The sequence below is a fragment of the Agelaius tricolor genome, unplaced genomic scaffold, assembly GCF_023055355.1.
Source record: "Agelaius tricolor isolate 1412-34295 unplaced genomic scaffold, bAgeTri1.0.p SCAF_6, whole genome shotgun sequence".
NCBI classification, from domain to species: Eukaryota; Metazoa; Chordata; class Aves; order Passeriformes; family Icteridae; genus Agelaius; species Agelaius tricolor.
The window spans coordinates 50768955-50789574 of record NW_027269266.1 but is presented as its reverse complement, the minus strand read 5'-3'; the positions used below and the strand labels follow the sequence as shown (position 1 = coordinate 50789574).

Here is a 20620-nt window from a genome sequence, read left to right as displayed (position 1 = left end):
AGGATACATTAAAATCCAGTACAGCTGGACTGGAAAGGCACAAAGGTCAGAAAATGGAAAAATGAACTGCCTGATAACATCCATTTGCCCTGCTGCTGATGTATAATGGCTTTGATTTTTGATTAGTGGTCATTATAGGCACGTATACACACACACACATATATATATATACACATATATATATATATATATAGTGCCATAGGTGTGCAATATTGAGACAAATGCTCTTGAAGTTCTCTAGTTTTCTATGGCATGCAGTCCTCTGAAATGTTTTCAGCTTGCCCAAGAGCAGCAGTTTCATCTATGTGCTCTGTTATATTCAGAAAAGGGTGCAGGGAAAAGGGTGTCAGTAGACCATGTAAGCCTGCACCTCCCTTGGGCTATTAAACAATTCCTTTGAAGTGCCAAGAAGCCATTCCTGTGCCTCTAAAATAAATGGACCAATGCTACGAAATTCTCGGTGCTCTCCAAATCCTTTGGCTTCCTGGCATTCTCCAATCCCTAGTTTCATGACTTTTGTATTGGGTTTTATGTTTACAGCAAGTCAAATACTGGATTGTATAGAGAAGACTTTGCATAGCATTGTTCACTCTACACCCTTGTTTACTGGATTTGGCTGTAGTATAAGCTATGCTTTAAAAATCCTTTTGTTTTTAAGCATTGTATTAACAATTCTTCCAAAATTCAAATGTCCAAAGGGATTTTTTCTTCATGGGATAATAAAGAAATAATTGAGATAGGTGGCAGTAGGTTGATGGGAGGTCGTTATGATAGCTGAATCTGTAGCCTTGATTACAGCTTACTTGTGAACTGTATTCTTTCTTACCTCTGCATTGCCTTGCATTTGGTGTAGTCAATTGTACAGTGCCTGCAGTGATGGAAAATGCAAATGTTCTCGTGGTTGAATTTGCTGTGCAGGTACCATGTGCTGTGTTGAAGACTGTCCCCAGGCAGAAAGGAGGAAATGAGAATACTTCATTTGCCTTTTCCTGCCTCTGAGTTTGATGGAAGGATAGTGTAGTTTCCCTGAAAGCAGCTGAGTGGCTGTGGCTAAGGGGCCCTCAGGGCTGTGGGTGAGAAGAGCAGATGGGGAAGAGATGCCTCTAGAGCAGGCCTGCAGTGGATGTGAAGATGAGAAGGTTCCTGGGAAGAGCAAGAAGCAGATCCTGCAATAAGTATTCAGGGCTATGGAAAGTGGGAGAGTTTGCTCTGAGGAAAGACTTCACATTGCTGAGTTGAGAGCAAGGCTGGAGGGAAAAGTCCTGCCCTGTAAGGAGCAGCAGAAAGATTCATGATCATATACTTTTGTTTTCACCCAGTTCTGTTACTCTTCCATGCAACAGAATTGGATTTCCTGTTCTTCAGAACTTACTCAATTTTAATTTAAGCTCTAATAAAACAGTTTTACATGCTGAAAGCCCTTTCAGCAGCCCCACCTTCAAGTGAAAAGTCTTCCTCAAAGCTCTGGCTTTCAGATTCCCATCACATCATCTTTTGATGACTGTAGGCACTGTTGTTTTCCTACTTGTCTTTCTGGCCCAGCCTCAGGATTTTGCCCTGGGTTTTCATACCTGGGCTATGACTAGGTTTTCTAAATCTTTTTAGGTTTTCTCTCATCCAGTTTATCAAATCTTACATACAGGCTGTCACCACCTTACTTACTATTCTGTTAGTACAGTATCCTTGTTAACACATTCTCTTGCCTTCTTGAAAGCTGGTCCAAAGAGTTCTGATGAGGTAATTTATCACTTTCACCAGACTGCCCTAATTTTTTACTTTTAAATCAGTCTTAGCTCCTTGTTGTCTTTAAAAAAAACCACGTAAGCCTTGCAAATGACAGCTGAAAGCTTATCAGGAGAGCCTTAATTTCTGGTGGAGCAACCAAGAGACTGACTCCACATCTGATTTGCCTATGATCTCAGGCTTGACTACTGGCATATAAAATTTTCAGATGGATAAATGCTCTGTGTCCCAGGCTCCCCATCACAGAAATCTGTCTCATTGTCTTTCTCAGCAGTTGCCCTTGAAATTTGGTGATGCTTGCAGACATCTGAGTGACTACTTTGAGCCTGCTGTCATGGTGGCTAATATTGTCACCTTGTTCACTTCAATTTCTTCATCTGCCAGGGCTCCAGTGATGGGTTGTGTTTCAATAACAGTCTGTCTCTGGTATGAGCAGTGAAAGTCCATTGTACCCCCATAGTGACCTGCACAAATCCATCTTCCAGCTATCAGAGGTAAATTATATCAGTCCAAGTTTCTGGAAGAAAGCTCTTAATTGTCTGAACAGAGAACAGAGCTGGATCCTTGCAGATGTTTAGCTGAGATCTATCTCTTTTTGTTAAAGCATCATGGACTTTTCTAGCATGATTTAAAATAATCCCAAAGGGGAAAAAAAAAGAAAAAAAAAAAAAGGAAAAATCCCTAACATTAAACCCTACAGACTTCCAGGGGATGCTTCCATGGCAGCTCTAAATCCTGTGGTGAAATTCAGCTAGCAATAGTGGTGTGAAACCTCTCAGCCAGAGGATTCTTCTTGTCTCAAAGAGGGAGACAAGTACCATTGATGGTACATTTTTTTCAGGCAGTGAAGGAAAAGGCCCTGGTGACAACAGCTCTGTGCTTTCCGAATGCCTAACAGCAGCTGGGAAAGGAGAGAGGTGTGAGTGAGAAAGGGAGAAAATGTGGGAAGAAACTGTGACTTTTTTTTCTTGGTATTTACTGATTACAGGTTTTCTATGTTTATATTTTTGAAGGCTGTTTTCTTTACAGTCAGATCTCATCTGTCATTTCCTTTAGGCTGCTCCTTCCTACTTTCCCTGATAGTAATGAAGTTGGATTTATATAGGAGGAAAAAAAAAACCTTCAGTTAATTTTTCTGGTGTTTGCATTGGATGGACTAAGTGAGATAAATAAGAGGCAATCCTCCAAATACCTGATTTTGGTTAGGACTTTCATGTAGCTGGTAGATCTTTAGAGACAAAGCTTTCCAGGGCTCTTTGAAAATCAGCGGCGAGGGGAGTGAGTGGGAAAGTGAAGCCTGGGGGTCATTTTGTGCAGAGCGTCCCTAGATAGGAACTCCCTTGCCAGGACTGACTGTAGAAGCAGTTGTAGAATGACTGTTTTGAGGCAGGAATGAAGAGGTGTTTCTTGACAACCAACATTTGGTCTTTCTTTGTCCTTGCTTTATAATTTACACTCTGTATTAGAAATGACTATTCAGGGTAGTGTGTGTAGTGTACACACCTCTGCAAGAGGATGGAGTAAACACTAATTTCACACCCCTAAAAGAGACATTTAAAAAATATGTTATGTATCCATGATGGATCAGAGTGCTTTCACAAGACATCAAGAGGATGTCTTTGCAGTTTTTTAAGCTGTCTCACCATGGCTGGGACTCTATCACCAGGGCTTGGGGGCTTTAGATAATTGCATAGAAAACATGAAAAGCTGGTAATAAAATGTGGAATAAGTATCGTACCTAACCTCTTTTCTACTTACTCATATAGCCATGCTTGTATTTTGATGCCATTATTTAATCCAGATAATTATGTTTGACTATTTCATTCATTTGGGTTTTTTTTTTCAGTTTGGGGATTTTCTGGAAATACTAAATACTGGATTTATGGAGAATTAGGCCTTCTGGGTTGCTTTAAAATTATGCCATTTGTTCCATTGGCATCAACATATAGGAAAACAGGAACTTACAGAATTCAAACAGAGCGATAAATATACCATTTTTATTAAAACTGCTTAACCTCATGCTGGAGCTGAAAAAAAATGTTTAAGTCTAATTTAATTTTAAGGTATGCAGTTAATTAATACTCTACATCTATTAACATTCAAAAATGAAAGTATCTGCAGGACCACTACTCCCTGGAGTAATTTGTCACCAGAAATAAAAAGTCTGCCTTTGAACTGAAGTAGCTTTTGGGTAGTGCAGTGAGCAAAGGAACCCATGTTAATGATACAGATTAATCCAAAGAGTGAACTTCAAGTTCATTACATTGATATCTCACAATTATAAAACCAATTCTAGTTATGTCAGATACTGTTGTGACAGCCAGTGCCTTCTTTGCCAAGTGACAGAAACTACCAACAATTTTAATTTACTGACTAAAGTGTGATAGTTTGTGTGCCTGCTTGTGCATCCCAGATTAGAAAATGTTCACAGCATGTTTCTTGATGAAAAAAAAAAAGATGCATTTTCTGTTTACATGGAATTTTGGTCTTTATACTGTGAACTCTCTTCACAAAGAATGTGTGAATAAATGCAGGAAAAGAAGCAGCAAAAAAAGACAGGATGAGATGCACAGCAAATGCAACACAATGCCCTTCCCTTCCCTTCCCTTCCCTTCCCTTCCCTTCCCTTCCCTTCCCTTCCCTTCCCTTCCCTTCCCTTCCCTTCCCTTCCCTTCCCTTCCCTTCCCTTCCCTTCCCTTCCCTTCCCTTCCCTTCCCTTCCCTCTACCTCTATTAGAGGAAAAAATACCTTTTGCATTATTAGCTTCAGTCTTGCAGCACCTCCTATAACGTGTGGCATTCCTACCAGAGCTATTTTTGCTTATAAACCCTGTTTAATGCACTGAGGATTTGGGTCAGTGGATTTTAAGCGTTGTCAGGCAATGTTTGCAAAGTGCCAGCATATTCTAGGGGTGCCAGCTGAATTTTTCGCTCTCAGTACAATTTTTGTGCAACAGAATCCTAAGATACAAGAATAGGTTGCTTAATTATGCCCCCCAAAACAGTATTAATAAAGTATTAATAAATATTAAAAAGTATTAATAAATATAATATTTATGTTTTTTTCAGGACTTGCTGTTCTTCTGTGCTACTATAGCCTTGATAAAGCTGGCATTAAATAACTGCTCGGCTGGACAATGGAGCTGTGATTTTCTGCCACTTAATTTGTTTGAGTTCAAAAGGACGATTTGACTTCTGATCATGTGAAAAGCATTTCATTGCATACTGGAAAGCTGTCTGGTTTTGTATCTAACAGACTTGACAGCATGGTTGGCAACAGACGGATAATGGAAGGCTAATGAATAATGAAAAGCTGAGTGATTGAAATAGCAGAGCTGTAGGGAGAGAAGAGGGAAAGCTGGATGGAAAATGGAAAAACAGTAGACAGAAGTCAGGAGTAAATAGTATTTTGATCACTATCAGAGAATGTCTTCACATCAGAATTTAACCCAGTCATAACTTAAGCATTCTCCATCTGCCATCTCACAAAAGCTCTTAACTCATGCACCAAGACATGTTTTGTGCAAGTCACTTAGCTTGCCTTGAGGGAGGGTAGGTTGAAATAAATATATTTTTCAACTCCTAGGATGATGACTACTCTTCAGTAACCTTCTCAATTGTCATTAATTGTCTGGTGCATTCATAAATTCCTACCTGAGCAGGGAGTGCTTAATATCTCACAATCTGCTGCAAAAACCAGATGAGAGCTGTAGCATTGGAAGCTATCAGCTGTACAGAGGGACATTGTAACACTTACTTTGTATTTATACTTCTGTGAAGACAGAACTTCTCTGTTTTTGTAGCAGGGTTAACTCTGTTTTCATGGTACTCACTCTGCAGATACCCAGCAGGGAGGAGCAGCTCTTACTCGCTGCTAACTGGTCTCTCCAGATGAAATATGGTCTCTGGAGTTGTGGTATTCACATGCCCTCTGAACAGAGAGAAGGTGTGAGACAAGCAGAGAAGAAGGAAAACACAATTCTTATCTCGCTTGCTGTGCCTGTGTTGTGCTAAAGTAGAATGCAATATGGAGATTGTTTACCCAAAGTGAGGATGTTTTGTTCCCTTGGCCTATCAGGGCCAAGAAGTGTGTGTGTCGGACTGTCACGGGACAATCAGGAGAGAATGAGAGATGAGTGCAGTGTGAGCAGTTGTGAGCAAGAGTGAGTGCAGGGCAGATTCAGTTTAGATATTAATATGTATAATAAAGTAATTCTTTAGCCTTCTGATGATGGAGTCAGATGTATCATTTTCTCTCCTCTTTGTCCGAGTCGCCTTTGATTTACAATATGGAGTAACTGTGCCTTGAGAAGGATTCTGCAAATGTAGCAGGAATTACTGGGGCTAACACTTAACTCCAGATGTCACAAGTGAGAAGACTATCTCATGTCATCAAAAGAGGGGGGCTCTCTGGCAGTCGTGGTGTTTGTGTCTGGATATGTGAATTAACATGGAGGAAGCTAGCTCTTATTAATTTCCTTGCACTGCCAAGCTCAGCTGTGGCTGAGGTTGGTGGTGCAAGGCTTGCTTTTACATTTGCTTTCATGATAAGAGTTACAGAGTAGGAGTTGAGTTAGAACTGTTCTTGCTGCCTCTTTTTGTGTCTCTTTTTTCGCAATGATAAATGGAAAAAGATCTTTTACTTTCTTGCTGTAACCTACTACTTTACCTGAGCTCTGATGTCACTGAAAAATTAGTAACACTGTAAACACTATCCTTTCTTTTTTTCTGCACAGAATCTGTACCAAAACAGGTTCCTGGGCCTGGCAGCCATGGCGTCTCCATCTAGGAACTCACAAAATCGGCGCCGGTGCAAAGAGCCTCTCAGATACAGCTACAACCCTGACCAGTTCCATAACATGGACATCAGGAACAATTCCCATGAGACGGTCACCATTCCTAGGTCTACTAGTGACACAGACCTGGTCACCTCAGACAGCCGCTCCACCCTGATGGTCAGCAGCTCCTACTACTCCATCGGGCATTCGCAGGACCTGGTGATATACTGGGATATAAAAGAGGAAGTGGATGCAGGGGACTGGATTGGCATGTATCTCATAGGTAAGTCCCTGTTACCCCTTCCCCTTTGGGTTCCTTGCTGCTTTTTGTAGATGTAGGCATTAGGGTAATGTGGGTTAATGATAGTAGTGAGCTGATACAGCTCCCTTAAGTGTAGTCTTAAAGTGTGTTTATATATGACAAGAATTTTTTCTGCTCCTTTCTGTATTACTGGTTGCAAGCCTTGTGCTCACTTTTTCTTCAACAAAGATACAAAAAGGTTTTCTGTTGATGGTTTCTTTACATTTCAAGATAAATTAATTTTAAAGCCATTTCGATGTTGGGAAAATACCTCCTGTATCAAGACAGTATAATATTTTCAGGGTTTCCTCTTGAGATTCCTTGAGTAATCTGTGACAGATGAGAGGTTTTACAAGTCAAGAATATGAATCATTTAAAAACCTTGTGAGAATGCCTTTTTCTCCATAGCCACAGGATATTTTGATATTCTAGACTGAGACAGTTTGAAATTGTCCCAGAAAGTTTTGCTTCTTTTTTTTCCTTTTATTGTGTATTGGAAGCTATATTGAGCAATGTACATTAGCATATTTTTGGCAACTCCATCTAGTAAATCCAGCCCAACACAGGAGTAGTAAGAAAGTGTTTCAGTCTGCTTTTACCTGATTGTTTCACTTCAGTATAAAATTAGCTTTTCTTAACCTGGTTTGGTTCCTATGGAAATAGTCCTGCTGCTGAGACTGAAGTTTATGTTAATTCTGCTCTTTGGCAAATTTTGGAAATGATGGATCAGTTTCAGATGCTTTTCTCTGTGTATTAGGGTCTTAAAAATGTAAAATTCTTGAATGTTTCTTGAAAACCAGTGACTTTGTAAAGAATTGGTGCCCCTACAAAGGGAAATGTTGGTGCTTTCCTTGTCTATTTGGAAGATATGCCTAGTACTAAGCAGATATTTTAATTCTAATAGCATGGTTTCATCTTGCCCAGACAGAGAGCCAAAACCAGATAAGAATATGATGTTGTGATATAAACTTTTGGAGCTCATAGGGGACATCATAGGGAGCCATGGTGTTACTTAAGTGCTTTAGTGGATAAAACCAAATGGCTTGGCTTCACATACTGATCATATTGGGAACATAGGTGTTGGTGACATAGGGGATGTGTGAGAAAGTAATAGATAGTAGGTCTGAGCATGTAGAAGAGCCAGGCAAGGTGTTGGGCATTGGAAGATAAGTTCAGGGTATTGAAGAGACTGTAAGAAGGGATACACAAGGGTGGCTGTTTAGGACATGGAGGGAGAGAGTGGAGGTTACAATAAGCCAAGCTGCAGTACTTACTTCTTTATGAGTAACCTCATAAAATGCCCTTCTTTGAAAAGAAAAGTAGACTTCTGAAATTTAAATCTTATAGGAAAGAAACAGAGACTGGATTTAAAACAGATGCCTTGAAATCAGCCTGGTTTGTTGGCCTTAGCAGAAAATTACTTTTGTTTACAGTTAAGTTTGAAGTGAAATGTTTTGCTGGAATAGATGAGAAGACACAACAGCCCCCAGCACTGGGCACTATGAAATACTGTATGCCAATTCTGAAGTAGTGCAGGCAACTGATGAACTCTTCTCTCAGTAGATAGAGGCAAATATTCCTTCTTGTGGTCTGAAATCAACAGAAAGTGCATAGGGCTGTTTCACGCTGACTGAACTTGTTCACCCAGGTTTCACAGCACAGGCATTGCATCCAGGGCTATGAAGACACACTCTAATTTATTTTTTTTTATAAACACCATGAATACATAAAAATTTAACTGGGCAAAATAAAAATATACCGTGATACTCCTGCTTCATTTACTGTATCAAACAGGATACATTGCCCAGACACCCTAGTAAATTAAAGATGTATATTTTGAAGTGTATCCTTGCCCCTGGCTGAATGCCTGTTGTTTATGACAATAGTCAATGGCTCATTCCAAGGAACTCCACTGCCAAATAAAAAATTAATAGTGTGTCCTGTCCCCGAGAAACCAAGAGCTGATCCTTGATGTCTTTGAAGGTGTTTTGTCTGCACTCTCTCAGGTTCCACTCTAAATAACTGAGGAAATAGCTGACAGCAGCATCCCTCATTCCCTTTTTTCTCTTCCCTTCCCCTCTTGCCACTCCTGTCCCTCCAAAAAACCTCATGTAATATGAGCTTTGGTTTTGGTTCCCTTTAAAGAACATGGAAGACTGTGAAGATCATTTGGGTTTTAGAGTTTGTTTGACATGGAAAACACTCAGAATCTATGAAGGTAACTGGCACTGTGGCTGTATCCCCATTTATTAAGTAGGGCGAATGTAGGGAATGGGTCTGTAGAGGCAAAAATCTGATGAAGGCCTTTTGGGGGCTTGACTTAGAACAGTCTCAGTCTGTTAGACTGAATGCCCTTGAGTTGCTGTAGTGCATCCTTCAGTTTAGGTTCATCAGGACAGAATCGTGTTCATGCGGCTGAATGACAGCACAGTCTCATGGTGGGGGAGGGACAGTTAGAGGGGTCCATACTAAGCACCCTTCTGACCTGAAATAAAGCACTGGTGCCTTCTGTTTGTGACCAGTCCATAGGGGTGGGAGATCCAGACATCCCAAATGGCTTAGATGTGTGTCTGCATTTGCACAGATTTTGTGAGCCTGTGCTCCTGTTAAAAGAAGGAATGTTCCTGGCCTTGTGGTCTCGACCTTCACAATGTAAACTGATCTATAGCTGTGTTTTGAATTGGCAGCCAGACTGGAACAAGAGAACCAAAGAAACTATGAGATTTTCCCAGTCTGCTCAGGAGAGGATTAGTGTGGAAGCGTATTATTATCACTTGTCTGGCAGCTCTGTTAACTATTGTGATGCTGCTGGTCATTCTAGTGTTTGTCTCAATCCAGCTTATGGATACAGCCCAATCCTTTCTGTGATTGTTTGGGTTGGTGAAATTGGAGCTGAAAGGTTTGAATGTAACACTGTGTAGTATTGTGGAGAGTCATGAGTACTGGGAAATTATTTGTATCCTTAGGGTATCAGGCAGTGTGTTGTGGATATTATTTAGGCCTTGGTGTTGGGAGCATTGGAGTTGGCATTTGTTATTTGTCTTGTGGGAGTATCCCAGGAAAGGACTGTGCAGAAGCAGAACAGAAGGCAGTTCTACATCGTAGGAGTTTAATTATTGCCATTGTTGTATTTTAGGAAAGATCTCCAAATAATTTTTTATGAGTGTTGGTTTTGAAATGCATAAAACTTACTCTGTTTTCACCAGCAGTGTCATCACTAAAAATTTGATGATACCAAATAAACTTCAGACTTCAGAATAATCTGGGGAAATTGGGATGATATAAATGGCTTAGAAGAAAAAAATAGCAGAAATAATGTATCTCATACGTATTCATACTGTGGGACATTTTGGCGTGCTATTCAAAAGTTAAAATACACTGAAAAAGGGGTTGAGAGTCTTCCCTGTGTGGAAATCCTGTCTGCTTGCTCCTCTTTTGAAGAGCCACAGCTCCTTTTACCACAAGATATCTGTTCTTCTCCCCTGTTGATCCATTTATGCATTCCTTAGGTTGGCCAGCTGGGTAAAAAAAAAAAGCAGTCTTTGCAGAAGCAGGCAAGAGCTGGATTTAGCACTGGTTATTAGACACAACATTTGCTCATGGTCTCAGCAAATGGACTAAGTAGCCAGTCAGACTCTCAAAAAACTGTGTAAAAATGGTGGTCATGTGTCTCATGGCATAAAATAGTATCCACTCTGAAACTTCCTGGAAACATCTATGTATGCATACACACATGATTTTCATGAAGGGCCATAGAAAAACTCCTTAGCTGAAGGGAGAATAGTAAATGTTGACTCTCTTAAAATATAGATGTTATTACTTCAGCACATTTTAAGATTAGCTCTGGAAAGATGACAAAAAGAAAATATGTAAATTGGGAAAACAAGCATTTCTTAAGACATACTGTGCCTTCAGGAACAGGAATTACATTTCATTCCTGCTAAGCTTGAACTCTAGAGATGCTCTAACTTCTTCTCTATATACTATTTATCAGCTCTGAGCAATGCAGAGGAACCTCTACATTCTGTAACAAGTCATCTAAAATGTGCATTTACCTTCCCTCAAGAGAACTACAGTATTATGAACATTCAGCAGTTTTTCAGAAAACAGACCCACAATCTAAAATATGTGTAAACACTTGAAGAGAGTTCTCTAAGAAATTTGAACGTAATAAAGCTCTGTTGCTATTTAAAAGTCTCAGGCATATAAGTTTTCTTTGCAGAAAAGCTATTTGTAAAGAAAGACCTATTGGGAAAAAAAAGAAACTAAAAGTTATGAATAATGAAGAAAGGGTATATTTTTTTAAGTAAGGACTCTCATTTAATGGCTACTGTGAGGCAGCTGGAATATTTGCAGTTATTTATCTCGAGGCTTTCTCTCTCTCTTATCTCATTTGCTATTGCTATTTGCTACAGTATGAAGCCCCTTTAGATAAATTAATATGGACTACTGGCAGCTGCCTGTAGATAAAGAGCTATCTTATAATTACTGTAGTGGCATTTTAGCTGCTACTAGATTTCACTTCTGTCATCACCTCCATATCTGATGTAAAGGAGCTAATGAGAAATGTTTAAAGCAGACTTTTGAAAAAGTTATTTGTCTCCAGTGTCTTTGCACACTGATATTAGGGGTTTATAAGGGCTAGCATTATACTTTTCTTACTCATATAAAGTAGGCTTTCTTTCAACATTTCCTTATATGAAAGCAAAACATTATTAAAGACTATTTATTAAAAATGTCTTCATACACAAACCTTGGAGGGTCCAATTTCTTTTCCATAGCTGGCTTTTTCTGGAGTAGTTCCTCTCAAATTTATATAAGTAGAAATGTCTTCATCTGCTTAGTAGCTGAAGTTTAGATTTAAAACTTTTTTCCTCCTCTGTTTCATCCTGTGGTGTTATTTCTCTCCCCCAGAAAGGCAATTCCCCACAACCTGACAAATCTAATAACTATTGGTTAATAGACATTTAAACATTTGTTTAAACACTCTCTGGGTTGATTTTAGGCTTAAATGGCCTGTGTTGCTGTTTTTCCCACTGAGACAAGTGGAAAAAAGTACATTTTTCCTGCCATAGCCTTGGACCAGAACTTGTTTGTGCACCTATTTTACCAAACATCCAATACATAGGAGCAGAAAGCGTTTCAATGTTGCCAGCAGAGATGTAAAATGTTAGAAACAGCAATGTGCATATAAAGCTGGGAGCTGTGGGTGTCTTTCTTACTGGTCTAATCCCTAATTTAGGCTCTCTCTCCATGTTTGGATGGTTGCTCCACCTCTCTGCTTCAGATACAGCTGTCTATAAAACAAAACACAATGTGCCTGCTTAGAGTGAATTTTGTTGATACCTGGATTTGTTGTGTCCTGGGGTCACCCATCTTTCCAATCCTTTCATGGCCTTTGGAAGAGAATTTCTCTATGGTCGTAGGGCTCCTCCTCAGGAGTTCATCTTGTAACTGGGTCTCTCTCCAGGCTGGGGATGGCAACCATGGCTGGCTGTGATCACCTCAGCAAGTTAAGCTTCATTGGACACCTGCAATTCTGCTCCCTCTGTGAAACATCAACAGAGGTGCCCAGTGGCCAGGCAGCTTTCACTAGGCACAGCACAATTATTTCAGGAACAAAAAGTGTCAGAGGAGCAGGTATCACAGGCCTTGGCAGATATATTAGTGCAGCAATATTGGCTCTTTGTTCCAACCTGGCTCGCCTTCACCTGGCTGCTCTTCGATCCAGTGAGAGTGATTTATCAGGCTGAGTCACTTCTTGCCTTTCCCAGTGCTGTATCTATCTGATGCACCCTTCAGCCAGACAAAACCTGGATATGCTGTTTACAGACCCACCAAATGTGACATGAACACAGTTAGTTAGCATTTGCATCTGACTCACCACTTTACAAGTAGATACAGTCAACTCTTAAATGGAAGGGTTTCTGAATATTCCCAGCACATATGGCTTCTGACATGTCTTCCCTTTCACTGCTTCCAAGGTTCAGATGTCATTTGTGTTAATGTTGGTAGTAGCAATGCACCAAAAAGCTTCTCCAGAGTGCTTACTGTAGTAGTGGTGTGCTTTATGGTCTTTCGGGGAAGTTGTAGTAAAGAAGCCTGCAGACTGCCCGTTCTTTTCCTTAAATGTATTTAATATGTAGTAGAGGTGTTTACATATTTAATATGTTTAGAGGTGTGCCAAAGGATTCCCAGTTTCATGCATTACTTCTTCATAAAATAACAGTTCTTATGAACATCTTTGTCGGTGAATGAGTAGAAAAGACTTTTCCACTGCAACTATTCATGCTGAATATCAGGAGAGGGAAATAATGCAGACAGGGAGTAACTGCATCCTCATGCCTTCTCAGTGATTTCAAAGGTCCTTATGCCCATGGATAAAACTGCCTCTGTGCTGTGCAAGAATAGCCCATATGGCTGTATAACCCAGACTTACAGTGAAGTCAGTAATGATCACCTACTAAAATATTTTGGAAGAAATCAGTTGGGGATATTGGTGCACCAAATCCCAGATTTTGGCCTCAATCCTGCAAAAGAAGCATATTCCATGCAGCACATTGAGACCATTGACTGGATAGAATCAATCATGGCACAAACAGTGGACAGAACAGACATAAAGTTCTTGGCAGGATAAAGCTTAAAGCAGAAAGATTTGTTTTGGAGAGGTTGCCAGCCATGTGGATTTTGAAGGTTCAGCATATGTTTTTCTTCCCTTAGTTTTCTGGTTTAAAACTAAATCCTTCCCATTCCTTAGTGTTTATAACACTTACATTGCACTGTTCATAACACTGGAATATTCCCATGCTGCCTTCCACAACTACTGTAATGACTGTGTATGCATTTAGCCTTTGTAATCTTTCTCATCCATTGATCTCTCTAGCCCTAAAGGCATTTTTTTTCTTCACTGGATATCTTTCACTTTGTAATAAGTTTATAACTGAATACCATTTTTCAGATAAAATCAATCCAGATTCTCAAGAGGTTCTTTGCACTGTGGTGCTTCAGTGTGCACATCTGAGTTGTGTTTGGATTTTTTTTTCCTACTGCTTTATCAGATCACAACCTCCTGTCTAATCTACTGTTCTTTCAACATTTCTGTAAATCCATTTTCCATTTTGCCATTTTACTGCAAATTATTTCCCCCTTATTTAATGAACATTGTTAACCTGGAAAAATGTCATCCTTGTTCACATTTCATATCTTCCAATGTCCCTTTATATCTTGTCTTCAAATTGCCTTGGGCTTTCTTTAAAATTTTCTAGCAGATTTTGTGGCTGCACTGCTGTGACCTAATCCTCATTTTCAAAATTGTACTGTAGTCAGTGGGGAGGCTTCCACTGACTGTGAGAACTTTGTTGTTATATTAAAAAACAAGCAAACAAAATTCTTCCATGTTGTATCTTACCACACATCTCTATGCACTGGGGAAGTCAGGATCATCCTTGTTTGGATTCCTCCCTCCCATCTTCAGTTCTGTGTGCAAATTGGATGTCATTACTTGTGAATAAGTTTGTGCAATGCGTAGGTGAAGTGGAGCTGTTGCTGTACTGAGACCCAGATGTGGTCCACTTGCTGCAGGGATAAGAATAAATCTGAAATGCAGGAGCTTCTAAGGAGACAGGCACAGCTGAAGGAGCACTGACAGCTGTGTGGTGCTATCACACTTCTAAGGGTATGCAGAACCAAATGATACCAGTATTACTGGACAGGTGCCCATCCCATTGCAACATCTGCTGGGGGGGTTTTAGGCCCCACAAGTTTTTATTGCTGAGCCTCCACTCCTTGCTTTCCTCCTTCCTTCTACCTTTTCAGCAGATTTGTGGTTAGAGGAGAGAAATACGTGAGTGGTGGGTTGTTCTGGAGCACAGCTCCCTAACAAATAGAAGAATAGAGTCCATTGCCATCAGCTCTGCTTTTAGCCAGAGGTCCCACTGTTGCAGGAAAGGAAAGGGAAGTCCCTTGAGTGACAGAGCTCAAACTCTCAGTGTGGTTAACTCAAGTGCAAATGAGGAAGAATTGGATCCACAGTTCATCCACAGCCTTCTGAAAACTTAGGCATATCATTGCCAAGATTTAATAGTATCTGTAATGGCTAGTCATTTGTTTTTTTGATTGTTGTTGGTGTCATGAAAAATGAGAATCTTATCTCCCAGCAGTAATTTGGAGAGTACTGGAGTGGTAAAAGGTGATAAGCAGCTCTGAAATAAGCTAGATGTTCAAAGATAAAAGTGTTTCGCTGAAAGTTGAGACTCCTGGGTTTTGGAAGTGGCTGACATGTCATTTGGGTTTAATGTCTTAACCCAATTCTTTCTGCTTCAGGTTTGAAATCCACCATGCCTGCATTTCTAATGTGCCTGGAGCAGTTTTATTTATGGCCACCATCTTCTGCCCTTGGTGACTAAGAATTGTTCTAACTTTGCCAACTCACTCCCCATTTTATTACAGTTTATCTCCCTTCCTACTTTCTTTTCGTCCTTCTCTTGGCATACTCCTCTTCTCCACTCATTGTTCACATTTCTTCCTCCCGTTTTTTTTCCTCTAGCTGGGCAAGGGGTTAATTTTTGTGGGATTAAAATGGAACCATTCATGTGCTTGAAAAAAGCATATGCAAAACTCTTAGATCGAGAATTGAGCTTGTAACACCAGTGAAGGATTAGGCCCTTGTTTTCCAGAACTCTTCTCCCTAGGAAGTTGTAGAAGGAGGGATGCTAACTGTAAATCGCAGTGTATTAATTGCCTGCAGCAGAAATTGGCAAATGAATTAACAGTGAAGTTTCAATCCACACTGGAGCTTAATATATAACAGCTGAAGTCAATAGAAATGTTCCTAACTATTGTGATTTTTTAATGTGGCATCTTTGTAAATAAGAAATTAGGATCTGCATCTTTGGTATATGTTTCTCATTAATAGTTTCTCTCCTGCAGAATGATGACTGCTTCTATTGTACAGATCTTTGGAAGAGCAGCTTCCAAAGGCCTGGGTTTTGCAATGCAAAAGGATTGCAAAAAGAAACACTTTCATGACCTGATACAAATCAGGGCAAGCTCCACTCATGAATTGCAGAGGTTTTTGTCATCATTTTCTGTTTTTCTTCACCTGATAGATTGGGTGGTAAGAGAATAAACATCAAAAATATGAAGCTTATTTATGGCTTACCCCTTCTATTATTATTTTGCAATATAATTTTATTTTATTGATACTTTATGAAGGGTCTGGAACACGTGTCCTGTGAAGACTGGCTAAGGGAGCTGGGGATGTTTAGCATGGAGGAGGCTTAGGAAAGACATTATCACTCCCTCTAACTACCTGGAAGGAGGTTCTAGCCAGGTGGGGCCCAGCTCTACTCCCAGGCAGCCAGCAACAGGATGAGAGAACACAGTCTCAAGCTGCTCAAGGAGAGGTTTTGGACGTTAGGAGGAATTTCCTCATAGCAAGGGTGATTAGATATTGGAATGGGCTGCCCAGGGAACTGGTGGAGTCGCTGTCCCTGGAGGTGTTTAAGGAAAGACTGGACGTGGCACTTCGTGCCATGGAATAGCTGTCAAGGTGGTGTTAGGGCATAGGTTGGACTCAATGATCTCAGAGGTCTTTTACAACCTAATGGATTCTTCGATTCAGTGAATTATGAAATCTCTTTCCTGCAGCTTTCCCTGCTAGTTGCAAAACAGATCAACCAGAGCTCAGCCTCTTTTTACAGGAAATTATTTTTTAAATTATTTTGCTAGCTATTGTTGTATGTCATAATACAGACATACATATTGACCAAAAACACTTTTAAATTTCAAACTAATGCAGATTTATTTAGCTGAAGACTAGAAATCCTTATGTAATTTCAGAATTACAGCATTTCCTTCTCAGAAGGGATCAAGACATGAAGTCTAGCTTTTCTTTTTGTGCCATAATTGCATTACCTTTACAGGAAGCAAGTGTTGTAGTATGTAGTGTTAAATCAAATTAGTGATTCATAAGAGACTGGAATACTGTATCAAGTTCAGGAACCTGTCTGACGTTGTAGTCCTGTCTCGTGTTAATTATTTGTTTCTTTGAATGAAGCACATATTATTCTAAATTTCATAGTTGTTAGACTTTGAGAGGCTAGTCATATACATCAGCAAAATATTGTTTGAGAAAGGGGAGTTTGTTTTTAATTTTTGCCTCCTAAGTAAAACCAAAGAGACTAAAAGGGTCACTCAGATATTTGTAATTTAGACTCCATCAGTCTTTCTGAGGAAGATGTATTGACTATCTGATTGCTTTTCTGTGGGAATTTCAGACAAACTTTCAAATACTGAGGTCCTGTCTGTTTAGTGTGGCTGCTGACAGCACTTGAAGTCCCCATTAGATTATTCACAGATCTTTTTGACGGTGGCCTTTATCAACATTTTCCTTAATTCCTCTGAAGAGCAGCATGCTTTTTGTCAATTGGATTCTGTCTTTCATCTGAAAGATAAGTTTCTTTGGTGGCCACGGTTCTTTATCTCTCTCTAGTGCTTGTGAAGTATATTGGGATGCTCAGCATGGACGTGACAGCACAGAATATTTTTAGCAGTAGAAGGCTGTGCTTGGCAGTGTCTGGTTTGGTGAGGAGAAGCAGTCCATCAGATTGCTGCTGGTTCCCAAAGCACTTGCTGTCATTTGCTGCTAGTGTGCCTTGGTCCCTCTGGCTGCTTTTTGGAGCCAGGCTGCCTGGCTCCTGGTTGTGCATCACCTTCCTTGTTTCCTCTAGGGCCCATGGGAGGTCTGTGGGAGCTGCTGCTCCTGTCCCAGCAAAGTCTTGTAGGTCTGCAGCCACCTCCCCTCTCAAGCAAGAGGCAGCTGGCACTTCTGCATGCCCAGGGGCAGGGGGGGCAGAGAGCAATGTCTGCTGGCCCCTCGTCTTAGACACCCTCACCATCCCCAGCTCTAGCTCCAGGAGTAACTAATGATGTTCAAAGTGCAGCACATCCCAAATACTCCCCCATTTTTATCCTTAATTAGTAAGTAAGCTGTCTGCTGTGCAGGGAAATGAAGCCACAGACCTAAGAGCAATTGCAAACCGTTTGCTTTTTGGACAAGCACGACCAAACCCAAGCTATGCAGAGAAAGCAGATAGCTAGTTTAAAGGTTAATCGCATTTCAGAAATAGAGGGAGGGAGATGCATTACAATGCTTCATTGGAAAAATGTCAAAAGGCATTAGCTGCTGCCTGAAATATATGAAAGGGAACAGCATTAACTTTGCTCTTCATTTTGCGTGGAGGTGAAATGAAGTATTTCACCATTTACCTTTGGGAATTAAGATGTAACATGCTTTAAAGGTCAGTTCCTTTGTTTTGGGGATTCTCAATAGAAACAGGAAATAAAATTTGTTTTCCTTTGCACATACTCTGTCACCTTAGCATATCATACCACTATATGCTTACCTATGGCATGAATTTTGATAAATACATGTACATACATCTGCCCTTAGTGCCCTAAGCAGCATTGTATTTCACATGCACAATTGTCTTTGTCAGTGTGCTACATACATAACGTGTGTGTTCAGGGAATAGCATGCCTGGAATAGTGTTACTTGCCAATTTAAACAGGTCGACCAGGCATATTCATACATTCCAGCCTCCTGATGAGTTTCAATTACTGCTATTTTTAACTTGCCAGAGGATATTTCTTTCTTTTCACCTTCCAAAAATACATACTTTCAAAAATTGGAAGAGCAAAACTGCCCTTTTGGACCTTAATGTATTCTTCTAGAGATGAAATTTTTCTGGCTTAAAAATCCCAATGAACATAAATTTCTACTAGACTAAAAATAGTTTGGGGTTTTTTGGAATTAGGGAGTTACCTCTTTCAAAAGAGACAGGGTTAAAACTGACTGTGAGAATAACCTACATATTGGATTTCTAAATCATTACATTTTAAAATATGTTTTGTATACAAATTGGTTTTATACTTCAAGGATTCACTGCTCCTATTGAGCTCATACTAAATTATCCTTTCTGCTGTCTGAGCCTGTATTCCATCAGTGGCCACTGTCCATAAACTGTGTGCACATGACTAGCTCCATGTATGTATCCCTTCCCTGGGCACCTGCTTTTCTCTGGATGCTTCCCACACACCCCTGTCTCTTGCCTCCATGGCAGGAGGCAGTGTGCAGGTGTTACTCAGCAGGAGCAGCTTGTTCCAGATTTCCTGTGGTCTCACCTGTCAGCTGTAACCATAGGCTGGCTTGCTTGTCCTTCCCTTCCCGTGGTCTTCCACCTTGGACATACAGATGGATAGTGGCCCTTCTTCTCAGCCTGGTTTTCTAGGCTTCCTACACTTTTTCAACAACTAGAGGAAAACAGAGGAAGGGCTTTTCTGGAGTCATGCCCATTGGCTCAGCTTGCAATAGGGATGTTTGGTTTGGTTTGGTTTGGGCATATGTCAACATCTCTGTCAAATTAGGGGGGTTTTGTGTGGCAGAGTTCACACTGCCTTTGTGCCAGCTGTGGGAAGCAGCAACAGTGGAAGTGCCAGCTGGTCTCCACAGATACTGCCTATGAACACAGTATTTTAAAGCTGATTTTGGGATCTCCAGTGCCACTAAACTCTGGCCTAAAATGCCTGCAGTTTTTTAAGCAAGACCATTGAGTCCAGCTGAGCTAAGACTCTTTAAGCAAGCATGGTATTTTATAAATAGTATATTTTGAGGGACAGTAATTACCCATGCATCATCACAACATGGCAGGCATTGGAACATCTCCAGCAGCTTACAGAGACTAAATATGACAAATAAACATCACAAGTGATGAAGCCAGTGAGCAGCATACTGGAACTGAGGGATACTCTCTCTGCCCATCAGGATGAGAGGCAGGCAGGGTTCCCAGGCTCCAGCTCAGTGCAACATTTCAGTATATGCTCACCTTTAAGTATAAAATGTTTTTCTTGCCAAAGCAAAAGGGACAGGCTGAAGTCTTCTCACAAGTACATAATGTTCCTATTTCCACAGAATGATGTACATGATCCTTGATAATCTGTACCCAGGATGGTCCTTTACTAAAGGTATTCATAAGTAAACCAATATTCTGAGAGTAACAGTTGTATACTTACCTGCTTTTTTAAGATATATATAATTTGGAATTTAAAAGAAGATACAACCAGCTATAAAGTATAAAGCAAGAATCATACCAGAGCATTTTACTGTTGAAGGATTACAGCAGAGATGCACTTCAAAACAGAGAATGAAACACAGCTGGTGAAATAATTTCTGACAATTAGCCCATCAGCAAAGGAAAAATTTATTGTAGATAGCATTGCTATTTATAATTATCCATTGCAATTGTTAATGATCTCATTAGAAGGAATTCTGTTGTAATCCCTCAAGAGAGGAACACCAAAGAGTTCAGTGTTGGTACTTAGTCACCTTCCTCCTTTGAAAGCATGACTTTGTAGTGCCAATGGGACAGTATTGACATCTGTTTGCTGCTTTCTTCTTTCAGTGAAAGTGTAATTTCCTTCAATTTAGTTTCCTTTATTAAAGTATTGTGATAGTCTTTGGGTTTCTCAGCTTTGTTTGTTAGACTGCCTCTTCTGTTCTGCAGTTCGTCACACCACCCCTGTGTCCTCAGGCACAGTGTCCCTTGTTATATGGCATTATCTTTGTTTTCTTCTTGAAACAAAGCCAATTCTTCACAGTGTTTACAACTGAAGTATCTTAATGTCAGATTGAATGGTTCACGTTTTTAATCACTTTTAATGCAAGTAATAATTAACATAATTGTCTTCAGAAGTGAGTCTCAGCACCCACCCAGGACTTCTTCTGTAGCAAGCAAGGCTGA

General features: G+C 40.2%; 1 protein-coding gene across 8 annotated transcripts in view; it reads left to right on the top strand.

The window, feature by feature from the left end:
* The window catches only part of HECW1 (HECT, C2 and WW domain containing E3 ubiquitin protein ligase 1), a 251651-nt gene that overhangs the window by 79661 nt on the left and 151370 nt on the right, over positions 1–20620 (top strand). For all 8 annotated transcript variants that reach the window (XM_071429780.1, XM_071429779.1, XM_071429774.1 and 5 more), the window contains one exon: positions 6479–6803. In XM_071429780.1, the coding sequence (XP_071285881.1) occupies positions 6479–6803 (325 nt within the window). The remainder of the gene's footprint in view (positions 1–6478; positions 6804–20620) is intronic.